We start from the raw sequence: 19,235 nt of genomic DNA on the forward strand, positions 1-19,235 counted from the left end.
AATTATTTTGATGTTTTGCCTGTTCCTTTCTCTTCATAACTTGCACTTTTAGTGCAAATAACAGCCCAGCTTCGGCCACACCTCTGTGTAGCATTTTTGTGTGTGTGTGTGTGTGTGTTTGTGTCAACAGGTGACGATTGTGTTTTTGTTTGTGCTAACTAAACAAAAGTTCATAGTTGCTAGGCACACACAGGGCCTAACCACAGACTTGTCCAATCAAAAGTTCAGATTTGTTTTTGTTACCATGGCAACATTTTTTCCAGACATGACTGCCTATTTCTTTCCTGAAAATAAGTCAAAATCTAATCAAGAGCATTTGTTCATTGAAGGTAACCATTTATTGCTGCTTCAACAAAATATTGCAAACCAACATATCAACACTTAGAATGTCCTCAGTGCAGGAATGCATTTATTACAGTTGTTCAGATAAACGTAAACGTTATGTAACTACAAAAAAAAAAAAAAAAAAAATCATTTGGCTTGGTTTTGAACGTTCAATGGCATATATATATACATATATATATATATATATATATATATATATATATATGCATCTCAATAAATTATAATGCAGTGGAAAATTTAATTTATTTCAGTAATTCAACTCAAATTGTGAAACTCGTATTAAATTCAATGCACACAGACTGAAGTAGTTTAAGTCTTTGGTTCTTTTAATAAGGATGAGTTTGGCTCAAATTTAACAAAAACCCACCAGTTCACTATCTCATCAAATTAGAATACTTCATAAGACCAATAATAATAATAATTAAAAAATAATAATAATAAAATAAAAAAATTAGTGAATTGTTGGCCTGTAAAATATCTTCATTTACTGTACATGTACTCAATACTTGGTAGTGAAGTGAAGTGACATTCAGCCAAGTATGGTGACCCATACTCAGAATTTGTGCCCTGCATTTAACCCATCCGAAGTGCACACACACAGAGCAGTGAACACACACACACACTGTGAACACACACCCGGAGCAGTGGGCAGCCATTTATGCTGCGGTGCCCGGGGAGCAGTTGGGGGTTCGATGCCTTGCTCAAGGGCACCTAAGTCGTGGTATTGAAGGTGGAGAGAGAACTGTACATGCACTTCCCCCACCCACAATTCCTGCCGGCCCGGGACTCGAACTCACAACCTTTGAGTCCGACTCTCTAACCATTAGGCCACGAAGAGTTGGATTCACATGCTAAACATGGACAAAGTTTAAAAAATTAAGTTGTATATTTGAAGGAGTATTTTTGTTCCCAAAATACTCCTTCCGTTTTGTTACAAGTTTAGGAAAGTTTTTTTCGAGTATGGGTCTGTGTGACGTTAGATGGAGCTGAATTTCCTTATTTGGGTCCTAAGGGCACGTCTACCTGAAGAGTGCACGCTCCCGTATAGCAGAGCACTGAGAGCACAACAGGCATTCACTGATCAGAGCGAGAGCGTTGCGAAATGTCACAAAAGAAGTGTGTTTTTGGTTGCCAGGGCAAGTCAACCCTGCACAGATTACCAAAAAAAAAAAAAAAAACATTAAGGGACCTGTAGCATTCCCAGCTGAACAGATGCACTTTACTCTCAGAAACTGATGTTTACAAAGGGTTTAATCTTCAAAAACACCGTAAGAGCTGAATAAAACAAACAAACAAACAAAGTGTCATTAGACATCTTCCTGCAAATTGTAAATAAATGTCCAAAACAAACCTATAAACTAATAGATACACAGTTGCAATCTGATTGACCTACATCATAAATTGTATGACAATAAATCACATTTTTAGTATACAGGCTAATGTAATAACCTTGCCTTACTGTACTGTAGTAAGCCTGAATAATATGAATTATTTTAACACTGTCAGTAACCATATTTAATGCAGATACAGCACCAACGAATAAATGAGTTTTAAACAACTGACAAACTTCTTTCAAAGTGCTACTTATATGACCCATTTGATTTTATAAATCACATCAATGTCCTTTTAAAGTTCAATGAGAACTATATGTTAATTAATTAATTTTGGTAGAACTGATGACATCAAATTAGTGCGAAAAACATAAAACATAAAATGACCAAATAAAGTCCTGATTTACTGTAAACAATCCACCTGGTGTGCAAACCAAGAAAAACTGTAACATTGACGAGGAAATAATACAGTAACCATGAATCACACTCTCTCTGAATAACAACATTAGCAAGTGAAATGGTCATCACTGATATTCGAAACTTGCATATATGCTAACAACCAGCTAAACGTTAGATAATAGCTTCAGAGGTAATCGCTAAAATAAACACTTCAAAGTCTTTCAAAGTTTACCACACAGCATGAAATTAAAACGATACCTTGTGCCCTTCATCAGCCAGGAGCTAAGAGATAGGGAGAAACCTTTAACCGTATATATGTAGAGCGTGCACCCAAAAGTTAATCCTTCTTCTCTGGTAACGTTAGTCAGAATGACGCTTCACGTACAAAAAAGTGCGCCAATGAACACACATAGCACCACTTCACTTCCTTTTTCAAATTTCAAAATAAAAGCGTGAGGCAAGAAACAAACACTCTTGAAAAACAAACAGGAACACAATGTCCGCATTAAGCACTATGCAAAAATCACCAGACAACCAAAACAAACAAATAAATAGTTCTTGAGTGACATTTGCCTCGATTTAATAATAAAGTCCTTTTTTGACTATTCCATGGCAACACCGCCCTCTGTGGCTGGAAGTAAAGGTGTCGACCCACTTCAATGCTTGGGGGATTTAATGGTCATTTACACTCCCACCAAAACATGAGTGATTTGTATGACATTAAGGAATATAAATTACAAATGTCTTTCAAATGAAAATGACCTTTTACTTTAAGAAATGGACATAAAGTGTCCATACTAAGGCATTTCTAGAATTCAAGTAATATAAAGAAAAGGATACACTTGGTTGCTCTTGGTAGGAGCTAGACGGTCTCTAGCAACAGGATCAGCTTCTGGACTGGGCGTTCAATGACAGACAGCTTGTTGAGGCGACGACCATCCGTTTCCAGATTTCGGTCACCAAGGCATACTTTTACTCTTCTCACAAGCCCGTCTTTATCTGTAGTAGTCTCTGTAACTCTGGCCAACCGCCACTCATTTCTGGGCAGATCATCAATCTTTTCCATGACAATGTCTCCTACTTGCAGGTTTCTCTTTACTGTGTGCCAGCGCTGTCTGATGGCAATGTTGGATAGATACTCCTTACGCCAACGACTCCAAAACTGCTCTGCAAGGTACTGAACATGACGCCACCTTTTCCTTGCATAGATGTCTTCTCTGATGAATCTGCCTGGTGGTGGTAATGCTGGAATAGACTTCATAGTAAGCAGGTTATTAGGGGTGAGAGGTGCAAGACTGTTGGGGTCGTTTAAGTTATCAACTGAGAGTGGTCTACTGTTTACGATCGCCATAGCTTCATAAAAGAATGTCCGCAGTGATGCATCGTCCAGTCTGCCAGAATAGAGTGAGAGAGTTGAGCGAAGAACATTCCTCACTGTTCTGATTTGTCTCTCCCATACCCCACCAGCATGACTTGAATGGGGCGCATTTAGGACAAAATCGCACTGTTTTTCAGCTAAGAACACTGTCAGACGATCAGCATCAATCTCCTTGAGAGCATTTTTCAGCTCATTCTTGGCTCCTACAAAGTTGGTGCCTTGGTCACACTTGATTTGGCGCACTGCTCCCCGCAATGCAATGAAACAGCGTAAGCCATTGATGAAAGCATCTGTAGACATGTCATCTAGCATTTCTATATGAATAGCTCTGGAGCTGAAACACGTGAAGAGGAGGCCGTACCTTTTATGATCCTTCCGACCGTGTTTAGTGATAAAGGGACCAAAGCAGTCCATACCACAGTACGTAAACGGTGGGGATGGATTCGTACGCTCTGAAGGGAGGTCGGCCATTCTTTGTTCTTCTGTGGGTCTCCTGAGCTTCCGACATGTCACACAGTGATGCACATGGGATGCTACTGCTCTGCTAATTCCTGGAATCCAGTAGCCTTGTGATCTGATCTCATTAATTGTGAGACCCTTTCCTTGGTGCTTGACATTCGCATGACATTGAGAGATGATCATCTTCGTTATGTGGTGATCTTTAGGAATGATCACTGGGTGTTTGATTGAGTTGGGTAAAGATGCATCACAAAGTCTTCCTCCTACCTTGAGTACTCCTTCTTGATCCAGGAAGGCATCAAGATGATACAGCTTGCTGCCAGGTGACAGCTGGGTCCCCTTGCTCAATAACTTGATATCCTCTGGATGGGTGTTTCTTTGTAAATCTTTAATGATGATGCGTTTAGCATCTTCTCGTTCAGCTACCGTACTGTGGCTGCTGGATTTGTCCCCTTTGGCTCGTCGAATGAGGCGAGCCACAGCTTGGACAGCTCCAGACCACGAAGACAGCTTTGACAAGCGGTCTGAGAGGCTGACTTCTGTTGCTTGTGCACTCAGTGTCTGAGCCTGTCTCACTTCAGGATCTCCAATCGTTAGTGCTGTGTCAATATCTGCAACAGGAGGTATATCCTTCTTCCATAAGAATCCTGGCCCTGTCAACCAATTAGATGTAAGAATCTCACCAGCGTTTAAACCTCTCGACGCATGGTCAGCAGGGTTTTCATTAGTGGGAACATATCTCCACTGTTGAGGAGTAGTGCTGAGATGTATCTTTTGCACTCTGTTCGCCACAAATGTGTGAAAACGGCGTGCTTCGTTGTTTATGTATCCCAAAACCACTTGGGAGTCGGTCCAGAAGTGCTCTTCTATGTCTGCATATTGTAGCTCCCGTTTAAGCATATTGCTCATGGCAACTGAGATGACAGCAGCTGTCAATTCGAGCCTGGGGATGGTCTGGACCTTAATGGGAGCAACTCTGGATTTACCGATGACCAGGGCACAATGGATATTTCCTTCTTTGCTTGTGAGTCTCAAATAGGTACACTGGCCATATCCGCTGTTGCTCGCATCAGAGAAGTGATGAAGTTCCCTTTTGATGACCTTTCCAAAGTTTGCAGGCACATAGCAGCGGGGTATACTGATCTTTTCCAAGTTCACAAGATCTGCTTTCCAATGCTCCCAGCTAGGCTGCAATTCTTTAGGAAGGGGGTCATCCCAGCCTGTTCCGTTTCTGCACATTTCCTGAAGCACTAGTTTTCCACTGAGCAGGAAAGGAGCAATAAAGCCCAGTGGATCATACAGAGACGCAACTGTGGATAGTATGCCACGGCGTGTTGCTGGCTGGTCTTTGAGGTCAACAGAGAATCTGAAGTTGTCAGAATCAATGTGCCAGTGGATCCCTAAAGCTCTCTCTAAAGGTGTGTCATCGAAGCTGAGGTCAAGCGCCTTTACTTCAACAGCTCGTTCAGAAATTGGAATGCTATCCAGGACAACTTTGTCATTTGAAATAAATTTGTGCAGTCTAAGACCACCTGAGGCACACAGTTGTCGAGCTTCTCTTGCTACCTGGATAGCTTCTTCTGTGCTGACTACACTGGTGACACCGTCATCTACATAAAAGTCTTTTGTGATGAATTTTGAGCCAAGAGGATACATACCCTCATTCTCCTTAGCAAGATGTTTCAGACCATAGTTGGCGCATCCAGGTGATGAGGTTGCACCAAAAAGATGGACCTTCATGCGGTATTCATGTGGGTGTAAAGCTAAGTCTCCATTTTTCCACCAGAGAAAACGGAGGTAGTTTCGATCTGCTTCTTCCACGTGAAATTGGTGAAACATCTTTTCAACATCGCACATAATGGCAATGGGATGTTGTCTGAATCTTACAAGAACACCAGTCAGATTATTCATTAAATCTGGGCCTTGGAGCAAGTGGTCATTGAGGCTGGTTCCCTGGTACTTGGCGGAGCAGTCGAAGACAACACGGAGCTTGTCTGGCTTCTTAGGGTGGTACACCCCATGATGAGGGATGTACCACTTCTCTCCATCCTTTCCTTCATCATGCACTTCTTCTGCATCACCTCTTTCAATGACCTCTTCCATAAACCTCACATAGTGTTCCTTGTACTTTTCATCTTTCAGCAATTTCCTTTTAAGATGATTGAGCCTTACAATGGCCAGCTGCTTATTGTTAAGGAAATTAGGTCTTCTTTTGAAGGGAAGAGGCATCTCGTAATGCCCGTGGTCATTCTTCCTTATGCCTTGCTGCAGTTTGGTCAAAAAGAGGATGTCATCCTGTGACACAGTTTTATCATCTTCACCAGCGTCTTTGAAGTCAGACTCCAATACTTTAATAACATCTGCTGGGGTCACTGGAGGGAGCTCTTTTATGCTGACTCTATGACAGATGGTGTTGAAGCTTTGTGATTCATTGTGTGAAGACAGGCGACCAACAATGCTCCATCCTAGGTCTGTATGGACTGCATAAGGTTCATCGTCTCCTCCTAAAATCACCTGTTTTGGTGCCAAAGCCTTTGGACAGTTGTAGCCTATCAGGAGACCAACCTCACAATCCTGCAGAGCTGGAATTTTATCCACTATTGTAGAGAGATGCTTCCAATGTCGTGCTGTGTCACAAGTAGGGATATGAGTACGGTTCACTGGAATGGAGTCCTTAGTGTAGGCAGGGGGCAGGTTGAGGACAACGGAGGAGCTGTACCCTCTTACTTTAAGACCTGACACCCTTTCACTCGGCCTGACAAGATCCTTTGCAGTCATGGTTGTCAACTTCAGTCTCACCGGACAGGAGTCAGCTTGTAACTTAATGCTCAGCTCTCTGTCGACAAACACAGTATCACTCTGGGTGTCAAGCAGAGCATAAACAAGTTTTTCAGAGCCTGGATTCCTCTCGGTTGACACCCACACTGGCACGATCATTGAAGTATTGGTGGATGGCTCATTATTCTCTACTTTGTGAGATGTAGAAGTAGTTATCTCTGTGTCACCTTGGTTTGAAACTGGTGCAGAGTTGACTTTCTTTGTATAGTTTTCATCATGTAGACACGTTGGATGTCTACCTCTACAGGTGTCACAGGACAGACGGTCTTTTGCGCTGTGGCCTGGTTTCATGCAACCATAGCAGAGTTTGTTATCCTTCACATATTTCCGTTTCTCTTCTAATGATTTTGCCACAAATTTAGGACAGTTGTGAATCTTATGCTTGTCGTCCTTGCAGAAGAAACACATTTTGAAATTCCCTATAGTGGGCTTTTGTTCGTTTTCGTCATTTTCTTTATTTTCTGTGGCTGTTTGAATGTGAAAGACGTTAGCCCTGTTCCTTTTACTGTCCTTAAGGTTCCGTTTTTCTGAAGTAGGGTCAGAGGCACGAAGAGCACTGAAGGAGGTTACAGGATTACAAGAAATCTCTGCTTCCATCGACATGAAGGTCACAAAATCTATAAACTTTGGAAAGTCATGAGTCTCAATGAGTGTCTGCGTGACCTGACGGTTCCAACGTGCTGCTGCCCAATCTGGTAATTTGTGTACAAGTTTCTGATTTTCATCACAATCATTTAATATTTCAAGCCCTTTGACATGAGGCATAGCATGATGACAAGCATTCAAGAAGTCAGAGAATTCTCTGAAACCTTCAGCATCCCTAGGATGAATCTTAGGCCATTTGGCTAGTTTTTCCCTGAATGCCTTTTGTATAGCAAATGGCTGTCCATACCGTTGGTTCAGCTTGTTCCACGCATCATTATAAGCCTCATTATCATTCCTGTAGAAGATACCATCAAGAGACTTACGAGCTGGACCGCCAACGTACCTTTTTAAATAGTGCAGCTTGTCAGCAAAAGAAATGGCCTTTCCATCAATGAGCGACACAAATGCAGCCTTCCACTCAATGAACTGGATAGGATCACCGTTGAACACAGATGGTTCTGTTGCAGGCAGCCTGTTCAGAGCTATGCTATCTTGGACAGCTTGAGCGAGATAAGATATATCAGATCTTGGAGGTGAGGATTTTGCTGTGAAGTCAGTAGGACGCGTTGCTGTGATGTTGGTAGGACATTGAATAGGAAATGGAACCAAATGCTGTTGTGGCGTTACACTCACATCCTGCTGTTCCCCTAAATTTGAATCTGAAGAATGAATGTTGTCTTCTTGTGCCATTTCTTGATCATAGGCCTGCAGTCTGGCTCTAGCTGCTTTTAGATCCTTCTCTACCTTTAGTTTTTCCAGTTCACACTTCTGAGCTTCGATCTCTTGTATCATTGAGTATTCTGCTTCTTTGGCTGCTAATTCAGCTGCTGCATCCGCTCGCTTAGCTGCAATGGACATAACTGTAGACCTTGATGATGTGGGGTGTGAGACTGTGGATCCGTAGACAGAGCGAGCATAATCGTGATGGAGTATCTCACGAAGACTGTGTTTTACATTTTCTCTGTCAAAGTCCTCAAGGCATGCCATTCTGTCAAAAATTATCTTCGAAATATCTTTTGTCACAGCTTCACAAGTATCAATTCTGCGTCTAGTGTCACTGGATGGAGCGATGTGATCTCTAATTTCCAGGTAGACGTGCATGACATCATCCCTTCCCTTCTCAAGTGTATTAATAAGCGCTACCAGTTGGCTCTCACTAATGTCTGTTTTTAGCTCTTCCCTTGTGTTGCGAGCCAGGACCTTCCATTGTTCGTACAGCTGAATCAATCTTTTCTCCTTTTTCAGGGCCTCACCTTCTTTAAATACACGCATCTTTTCCGTGGGTTTCCGTTGTCGACCAGATCGATGAAGCTCCTCCTCTTCCGTTCTATTATAAGGGGCCTCCACGTGCTGGTCTGGTTCTTTATTTTCAGAAGCATCCATTTTCTTTAAAGAAGTGCCACCGACTTAGATCTCCAGACTAAATCCTTTGGTTGTCATTAAACAGCTTTCAGATATGTGGTGGGACTGATGAGGTGTAGCTGTTATTTATTTTATTATTATTTTTTTTTAGGTAAAGCACTTACTCTCCAGAGTAAGGGCAAGCTCTTACTGTAGCATTCCCAGCTGAACAGATGCACTTTACTCTCAGAAACTGATGTTTACAAAGGGTTTAATCTTCAAAAACACCGTAAGAGCTGAATTAAAACAAACAAACAAACAAAGTGTCATTAGACATCTTCCTGCAAATTGTAAATAAATGTCCAAAACAAACCTATAAACTAATAGATACACAGTTGCAATCTGATTGACCTACATCATAAATTGTATGACAATAAATCACATTTTTAGTATACAGGCTAATGTAATAACCTTGCCTTACTGTACTGTAGTAAGCCTGAATAATATGAATTATTTTAACACTGTCAGTAACCATATTTAATGCAGATACAGCACCAACGAATAAATGAGTTTTAAACAACTGACAAACTTCTTTCAAAGTGCTACTTATATGACCCATTTGATTTTATAAATCACATCAATGTCCTTTTAAAGTTCAATGAGAACTATATGTTAATTAATTAATTTTGGTAGAACTGATGACATCAAATTAGTGCGAAAAACATAAAACATAAAATGACCAAATAAAGTCCTGATTTACTGTAAACAATCCACCTGGTGTGCAAACCAAGAAAAACTGTAACATTGACGAGGAAATAATACAGTAACCATGAATCACACTCTCTCTGAATAACAACATTAGCAAGTGAAATGGTCATCACTGATATTCGAAACTTGCATATATGCTAACAACCAGCTAAACGTTAGATAATAGCTTCAGAGGTAATCGCTAAAATAAACACTTCAAAGTCTTTCAAAGTTTACCACACAGCATGAAATTAAAACGATACCTTGTGCCCTTCATCAGCCAGGAGCTAAGAGATAGGGAGAAACCTTTAACCGTATATATGTAGAGCGTGCACCCAAAAGTTAATCCTTCTTCTCTGGTAACGTTAGTCAGAATGACGCTTCACGTACAAAAAAGTGCGCCAATGAACACACATAGCACCACTTCACTTCCTTTTTCAAATTTCAAAATAAAAGCGTGAGGCAAGAAACAAACACTCTTGAAAAACAAACAGGAACACAATGTCCGCATTAAGCACTATGCAAAAATCACCAGACAACCAAAACAAACAAATAAATAGTTCTTGAGTGACATTTGCCTCGATTTAATAATAAAGTCCTTTTTTGACTATTCCATGGCAACACCGCCCTCTGTGGCTGGAAGTAAAGGTGTCGACCCACTTCAATGCTTGGGGGATTTAATGGTCATTTACAGGACCAGTGGATGGAGTTTATTTTTACAGAGCATCAATGGAGTTGTGCAAGTGTTTTTGTTTGTTCCCTGCATTTCGAAGATGCTTGTTTTACAAACAAGGCTCAGTTTGACGACGGATTTGCACATCGTTTATTTCTTAAGGATTATGCAATCCCAACGAAAAAGGGTCACGATCGTGTGTTGGAACCGCAGGCGGTGAGTAAAATTGCTTAAAATATTTCTGCCTCCTTGATAGTGCGTCCGCCACCCATGCCGGAGACTCGGGTTCGAGCCCCACTCGGAGCGAGTCGTTGCTGCTGCTGCTCTCGTTCAGTTTCAGCCTCGGGATCTGATTCTGGATCATAAATAAACGGCTGAATCTGACTGTAAGCCATGGTTTGTTTTGGATGATGGTTTTTCCCTCACGGTAATGTCACAGCTTCCACATGCTTTCAGCGCAAAAGCCTACTGGCTCTCGTGATTCTTTAGCTCCGCCCACACGTCAAAAATCGGTACAGACTATCTTTCTCTTATGAATATAATAAAACTAAATATTTTTTTTGAGTTATGAAGGATGCAGTACTACTCTATAAGTACTCAAGATTAACAGGATATTGAGGGAAAACGAGCATCCCCCCCCCCTTTAAAGTAATTAAGTAATTAAAGGTCCTTTTGCTTTAATTACTGCCTCAATTTGGCGTGGCATTGAGGTAATCAGTTTGTGGTACTGCTGAGGTGGTATGGAAACCCAGGTTTCTTTGATAGTGACCTTCAGCTCATCTTTTTTGGTCTCTTGTTTCTCATTTTCCTCTTGACAACACCCCATAGATTCTTTGTGAGGTTCAAGTCTGGTGAGTTTGGTGGCCAGTCAAGCACACCAACACCATGGTCATTAAACCAACTTTTGGTGCTATTGGCAGTGTGGGCAGGTGCCAAATCCTGATGAAAAATGAAATCAGCATCCTCAAAAAGCTGGTCAGCAGAAGGAAGCATAAAGTGCTCCAAAATGTCTTGGTAAAAGGGAGTACTGAGGTTTTTTTTTTTTTTTTTTTTTTTAAATCACAATGGACCGACACCAGCAGATGAGATTGCACCCCATATCATCAAAGACTGTGGAAACTTAACACTGGACTTCAAGCAACTTGGGCTATGAGCTTCTCCACCCTTCCTTCAGACTCCAAGACCTTGGTTTCCAAATGAAATGCAAAACTTGCTCTCATCTGAAAAGTAGACTTTGGACCACTGGGCAACAGTCCAGTTCTTCTTCTCCTTGGCTCAGGTAAGACGCCTCTGACATTGTATGTGGTTCAGGAGTGCCTTAACAAGAGGAATACGAAAACTGTAGCCAAATTCCTTGACACATTTGTGTGTGGTGGCACTTGATGCCTTAAGCCCCAGCCTCAGTCCATTCCTAGTGAAGTTCACTCAAATTCTTGAATCGATTTTGCATGACAATTGTCATAAAGCTGTGGTTCTCTCAGTTGGTTTGTGCATCTGTTTTTTCCACACAACTTTCTGTTAACATGCTTGGATACAGCACTCTGTGAACAGCTAGTTTCTTTGGCAATGAATGTTTGTGGCTCACCCTCCTTGTGAAGGTTTTCAGTCATTGTCTTCTGGACAACTGTCAGATCAGCAGTCTTCCTCATGATTGTGTAGCCTAGTGAACCAAACTGAGAGACCATTTTGAAGGCTCAGGAAACCTTTACAGGTGTTTTGAGTTTATTACTTTATTGACATGTCACATATTCTAATTTACTGAGATAGTGAATTGGTGGGTTTTTGTTAAATGTGACTAAAAAGGCCTTGGAGGCTGCCATACCCTGTGTTGAGTGAGCCTTTACTCCCATTGGCAAGGGGAGATCAAATAACTCATAGGCCAAGCTAATTTCCAACAGGTAAGAGTCTGCTTAGTTTCAGAAAGACCCCTTTTGGGAGGACCATAGCACACAAGCAGTTGGTCTGTCTTTCTCCACAGGGCAGCTCTGTGGATGTATGTGTCCAGTGCTCAAACTGGACACATACAGTTAAACTTCTTCTGGTTGGGCACCCAGAACATAACCTGCACAAGGGTATAGAAATGCTTTAACCATGCCAGGCACAAAGTCAAGATGAGTAGGGGTCACTGAGAGGGCCTGAAGATCTCCAACTCTCTTAAGAGAAGTAATGTCCAGCAACAAAGCAGTCTTTTTCGTCAGATAATGGTTTGAAATTTCCTGAATCGGCTCAAATGGAGATTTACAGAGAGCCTCAAACACCACAACGAAGTCCCAGGGGGGAACACGGGAACATACATGGAGGAAACGTGTTACTGGGGGTGTCTGCCCACTGAGGGGGACATGGTAGGCCACAATAGCCACCACGTAAACTTTTAAGGTGGAGTGGCTCAACCCTGCAGAGAACTTGGCTTGTAAAAAATCCAGAACTGTACCAACAGGGCAGTTACCTGGGTCAAGCTGGTGATCTCTGCACCAGGAGGTGAAGAGTTTTCACCTCATAGCATAGAGTTTCTCCATTGAGGGAGCTCTGGATTGGAGGATGGTCTCAACAACCTCGGTTGAGAGACCAGATGCTATGAGCTGTGATATGAGCCACACCCACAGTTTCCACAACTCCAGGTGGGGGTGAATTATCATTCCCTGCGCCTGGTGAGAGTAGATCTCTCCTGAACAGAATCTCCCATGAAGAGCCGTCAAGGAGCAAAATCAGATCAGAGAACCATACTCGACCTGATCAGAATGGGGAGACTAATAACAGCTGAACCCTGTCCCAGCGTACTCTCAACAGAACTCCCAGGAGCAGAGCAATTGAGGGAAAAGTGAACAGAGGAAGCCTCGGCCAGGTCTGCACCATAGCGTCCAGTCCCAGGGGAGTTGAGAGAACCAAAGGGGACATTGCGATGTCTCTTGAGTTGCAAAGCGGTCCATCTGAGCCTGGCCAAACATTCTGCATATCTGCTTCACCACCACGGGGTGAAGCATCCATTCCCCAGGCCATTCTCCCAGCACCCGGCTATGGATCAAGAATCAAGACCTTGACCTTGATAGTTTGAAGAGAATTCTCCTTCGGGGAAAATCTCTTGAAAATTTTTGAGCCACCACTGCAGGGCTCTCATGTACAGCAGGCCAAAAGTTTTCACGTTGGATGCTGCTGCCATTAATCCCAGTTCAGACAGGAACCACTTTGGAAAGTTTACTTGAGTTTATTGAACACCATTTATTTTTGGCGGTATGGTTCCTTATGGGGGTTCTCGCTCCCAGAATAACTGAACAGAGCTTTAACATTTACATTAACATTACATTACATTTACATTTAATCATTTAGCAGACACTTTTATCCAAAGCGACTTACAGATGAGAACAATAGAAGCAGTCACGTCAACAAGAGAACAACAACAGTATACAAGTGCCATGACAAGTCTCAGTTAAACTAGTATAGAACACATAGCCAGGTTTTTTTTTTTTTTTATAAATGAAAAGACAAGGAAAAGTGCTAGTGTTAGTTGGTTAAGTGCAGGCGAAAAAGATGAGTCTTTAGATGTTTCTTGAAAATGAGTAAAGACTCTGTACGAATTGAGATTGGGAGGTCATTCCACCAGCTGGGCACAGTACAGGAAAAGGTCTGTGAGAGTGATCTTGTAGGCAAGCATCAATACCTTGAATTTGATGCGAGCAGCTACTGGTAGCCAGTGTAACCAGTGTAATAGTTATGGGGGTTCTTGCTCCCAGAATAACTGAACATACAAGAGCTTTAACATTAACCCCCAAAACATAATAAGAGGTATTACGGCCTGAAGAAGAACCCCCCAAAACCAACCTTGTTCCAATCCTGCAAAGAGAAAATACAGTGTTATTGATATATCCTTAATGTAGCCTACTGGCTAGCGGAGGGGTATTCTCCCTTCTAATGAGGCAGAGAATAGCGGGCCTCTCTATAATTAAGGTAGCTGGTAATTGCAGCGAAGGGTATTTTCTCCAGCGCGAGAACCGCAAATGAGCAGCATGTCCCTGAGCTTGATATGAGTGGTAGGAGAGTAGCGGTTCCTTGTTTACTTCCTGCAAAAGAGAAAGATAATGTTATAGAGATGTCCTTAATGCAGCCTATGGTAGGAGAGGGGTGTTCTAACCTCTAATAGCAAGGGAGAGAATAGCAAGTCCCCTCTTATTTTAAGTATCAGGGGTGTTCATCCTCTGCTGAAGGATGAACAGCAGTCCCCTGCAGCCAAAGCAGCAAAGGGTGTTCTCTCCAGCTGGAGAGAACAGCAGGTCCCTTTCCTCTGAGGGGGAGTTTGTCCCTCGCTTGAGGGATAACAGCGGCCCCCTCAGGTATCGCGGCAAGGGGTGATCTCCCAGCGAGAGAAAACAGTTGCCCTTTTTTAATTTTTTTTCCTCCATTCTCCTCCATATTCAACTTCTCCATCTCCATTTAAGTAGCAGGGGTGTTCATCCTCTGCTGAAGGATGAACAACAGTCCCCTGCAGCTACAGCAGCAAAGGGTGTTCTCTCCAGCTGGACAGAACAGCAGGTCCCTTTCTTCTGAGGGGGAGTCCGTCCCTCGATTGAGGGATAACAGCGGCCCCCTCAGGTATCGCGGCAAGGGGTGATCTCAGCAGCCCCTCTTCCTTTATATTTTTTTTTCATCTCCTTCCATGATTGTAGTCATGTGGTGAATCTGACCAATCGTGAACAGCTGTGTCGTCATCAGCGCTCCAGCTGTCACTCTGGAGAAACTGCAGGCTGAATCAGCCGGCTGCTCTCGAAACAATCTAGTGATACTTGATGCCAAACGTGACGGTCATGTGCGTCGGCTCAGTCTCAGTCGGACAATATTCTACCAGGTATGCACTGCTTCAGTCAGATTGCGATCGTTTTGCACAGTGCTGGTGAGTTGAACACACCTGATGCTGAGCGAGTCAGCTGCCTAAGATCGGATGTAGCCAGTACTTCTCACTAGTGATTCCCGATGGTTTCAGAGGATGGTTAGTCTTTGTCACCCTCTGTTGTTCAGGAGATAGATTCACCGTCTGATAGTTCCTGAGCGAGCAATGGCTCTCGTGAGCAGTTTGAGCCTTGTGAGCCGTTGAGCATACTTACCGAGCAGTAGTGCCACGTGTATATATGTCCCGTGTCTAATAGGATAGAGGTGGTGATTGGAGCGATTTGACAGCTGACCGCATCAGCAGTTCACAGTCTTGCCTCTGTGGCCTGACTGATCTAACGCTGCGCTCGATTTTATCTCTAAAACTGCTTTACAGTGAGTGACTGGCTTTCTCTAACTCTCTTGATTGATGTGAGGATCGACACGATATGAGCAGGGGACAGACATTCCTGCATTGTGGTCGAAACCCACACCACACCTAGATAAGTGGTCCTCTGTAATGGAGAAAATACACTTTTCTTGGCTTTCAGCCTCAAACATAGCTCCCTGATGTGGACAAGAATATCATCTTTATGTCGAACCGACTTCTGCTCTGATTGAGCTCAATCAACCAATCGTCGATATAGTTTAGTTTGCAGATACCCTGCAGTCGCAGTGGATCCAGAGCAGCATCCACATACATCGTAAACGTGCGGGTTGAGAGTGCAAGGCCGATCGGAAGTACTCTATATTGGTATGCTCGACCCCGAAAAAAAGCCTGTGTCTTTGAGATCTATCATGACAAATCAGTCCTCAGACCTGATTTGAGATACAACATTCTTGATGGTGAGCATCTTGTACTTCAACTGCATGACTGAGCTGTTTAAATGACTCAGATCTATTATCGGTCGCAACCCCCATCACTCTTTGGAACTATGAAATACCGGCTGTAAAACCCGGATTTCCTGTCTTGAGGAGGGACCACCTCGATGCCCTCCTTCCTAAATAGGGTGTTCACTTCCTGTTCCATAACCAGAGCCTGCTCGGGTCTGACCAACATCAGAATAACCCCACTGAATCTTAGCCGAGGGCACTTCCTGAGGGCACTGAGGCAAGACTGGCACCATATGTCAGTCTGAAGGCTGCTGCGGGGGGTCCATGGGGCAGACCCTGTCCTTTTCTTTCATATCGGACAGAGTCAGCCATAAGTCCCTCTCCGCCACCAACATATCTGCCATTGACCACCTGATGGCGCGAGTGTCTGTTCCACCCATGACATTGCTCTGTGACCACGCACTCCCAGCCCCGCCACATTGCCATAACAGTCTGAAGCGGGGTTGAAGAGGTGGGCTGAAAATGCCTGATTCCAGGATCTGGCGATCTCATCATACAGATCGGGGAAAAAAGGGTAGGCTCTTCATGCAAAGTGTTGATCCCTCTCCCTGGGAGGAAAAAACCGCAGAACGGGATTATGATCCCAGGGATTAGGCGCTGGATCTGGCAGATGAGGAAGGAGATATGGACTCGCCCGTCTCCATTCCCTCTGTCAGATTCACCTGCAAAACCCATGAGTGCAGCTGCCATTCTGCCTCGGCAGAAGTGGGTCCAGACCCGTGGGGAACATAGCTTATAGGGACAGACAACACCAAATAAGACTCACAAGACAGACTGATTATGCACACACAGAGGGTCTGCTGAAAGACTACAAAGCTGATGCCAGCTGCGTGGCACATGCTTTTATAGCTTCCTGGTGGCTTACGTCACTCTGCATGTGATGTTACACCCTTCCATTGGATAGATTGCACACAATATTCAGAGTGACTCACTCTAAAGGCAATCCTCATAGTGTTCAACGCAGCTCGAGTTCCTGAAGAAGAACATTCTTTTATAAACATTAAAAGATAATAATAATATAATCTGAAACTTTCAAACAGTAGTATAAATATATAGTAGTAGATGTAACCATGCCTATTAATATGAAAATTGCATGACTATGCAAAGTGAACAGTGCAGATCCATGAAATACAATAAAAAAGTGCACTTGATTCATTTGCTGGGGTTGTGAGTGGGTTGAAGTGTTTAGTCAGTTTAGTGCTTACTGCTTTGTCAGTGTTACACTGCTTGACAAAAAGCTTAGCAAAACTGCTTGCAGCCACAATGGTGGGGTCTTAAATGATGGACTGGGTTTTAATTATTTATACTGTTAAAGAATACACTACAGAGAAGCTGCCTGTCAGTTTTTTATCTTTGGGTTTGGATTTTATAGATCACACAATGCTCTTTTTTAAGACATTATTCTGCCAGTAGACTAGTAAATGGACTGACTCTGACAATAAGTAGTTGGAGTAAAACAGTTCTGCTCAAAATATTATTTGTATGTTTCTGTCACGAAGGAAAATGTGCTGGTCCTTGTTAGTCCTATGGGATTGTGCAAGTTATTGCACCTCCTAAATTAATATTCCACATACAGTATTGTTCAAAATAATAGCAGTACAATGTGACTAACCAGAATAATCAAGGTTTTTAGTATATTTTTTATTGCTACGTGGCAAACAAGTTACCAGTAGGTTCAGTAGATTGTCAGAAAACAAACAAGACCTAGCATTCATGATATGCACGCTCTTAAGGCTGTGCAATTGGGCAATTAGTTGAAAGGGGTGTGTTCAAAAAAATAGCAGTGTCTACCTTTGACTGTACAAACTCAAAACTATTTTGTACAAACATTTTTTTTTTCTGGGATTTAGCAATCCTGTGAATCACTAAACTAATATTTAGTTGTATGACCACAGTTTTTTAAAACTGCTTGACATCTGTGTGGCATGGAGTCAACCAACTTGTGGCACCTCTCAGCTGTTATTCCACTCCATGATTCTTTAACAACATTCCACAATTCATTCACATTTCTTGGTTTTGCTTCAGAAACAGCATTTTTGATATCACCCCACAAGTTCTCAATTGGATTAAGGTCTGGAGATTGGGCTGGCCACTCCATAACATTAATTTTGTTGGTTTGGAACCAAGACTTTGCCCGTTTACTAGTGTGTTTTGGGTCATTGTCTTGTTGAAACAACCATTTCAAGGGCATGTCCTCTTCAGCATAGGGCAACATGACCTCTTCAAGTATTTTAACATATGCAAACTGATCCATGATCCCTGGTATGCGATAAATAGGCCCAACACCATAGTAGGAGAAACATGCCCATATCATGATGCTTGCACCTCCATGCTTCACTGTCTTCACTGTGTACTGTGGCTTGAATTCAGAGTTTGGGGGTCGTCTCACAAACTGCATGTGGCCCTTGGACCCAAAAAGAACAATTTTACTCTCATCAGTCCACAAAATGTTCCTCCATTTCTCTTTAGGCCAATTGATGTGTTCTTTGGCAAATTGTAACCTCTTCTGCACATGCCTTTTTTTTAACAGAGGGACTTTGCGGGGGATTCTTGAAAATAGATTAGCTTCACACAGACGTCTTCTAACTGTCACAGTACTTACAGGTAACTCCAGACTGTCTTTGATCATCCTGGAGGTGATCATTGGCTGAGCCTTTGCCATTCTGGTTATTCTTCTATCCATTTTGATGGTTGTCTTCCGTTTTCTTCCACGTCTCTCTGGTTTTGCTCTCCATTTTAAGGCATTGGAGATCATTTTAGCTGAACAGCCTATCATTTTTTGCACCTCTTTATAGGTTTTCCCCTCTCTAATCAACTTTTTAATCAAAGTACGCTGTTCTTCTGAACAATGTCTTGAACGACCCATTTTCCTCAGCTTTCAAATGCATGTTCAACAAGTGTTGGCTTCATCCTTAAATAGGGGCCACCTGATTCACACCCGTTTCTTCACAAAATTGATGACCTCAGTGATTGAATGCCACACTGCTATTTTTTTTAACACATCCCTTTCAACTAATTCAACTAATTGCCCAATTGCACAGCCTTAAGAGCGTGCATATCATGAATGCTGGGTCTCATTTGTTTTCTGAGAATCTACTGAACCTACTGGTAACTTGTTTGCCACGTAGCAATAAAAAAATATACGAAAAACCTTGATTATTTTGGTTAGTCACATTGTACTGCTATTATTTTGAACAATACTGTACATGCAGGGTTGTGTTATTGTGAGTGAATAAACTACTACCCACATCATAATGCCTCCTGGAATTCTGTCTGTATGTTGCTTAAATCCAAAACAATACATATTGCACTTTCTGCTCAGCTTACC

The 19,235-nt window shown here is 42.5% G+C and overlaps 1 protein-coding gene across 1 annotated transcript; it reads right to left on the reverse strand.

Annotated features, from left to right (window-relative positions):
- Window positions 1–2,937: 2,937 nt before the first annotated feature.
- On the reverse strand, window positions 2,938–6,654 carry LOC127934118 (uncharacterized). The gene has a single exon (XM_052531282.1). The coding sequence runs from the start codon at window positions 6,139–6,141 to the stop codon at window positions 2,938–2,940; it is 3,204 nt and encodes a 1,067-aa protein (XP_052387242.1). The 5' UTR covers window positions 6,142–6,654.
- Window positions 6,655–19,235: the final 12,581 nt, after the last annotated feature.

The sequence above is a fragment of the Carassius gibelio genome, chromosome A18, assembly GCF_023724105.1.
Source record: "Carassius gibelio isolate Cgi1373 ecotype wild population from Czech Republic chromosome A18, carGib1.2-hapl.c, whole genome shotgun sequence".
Classification (NCBI taxonomy): domain Eukaryota; kingdom Metazoa; phylum Chordata; class Actinopteri; order Cypriniformes; family Cyprinidae; genus Carassius; species Carassius gibelio.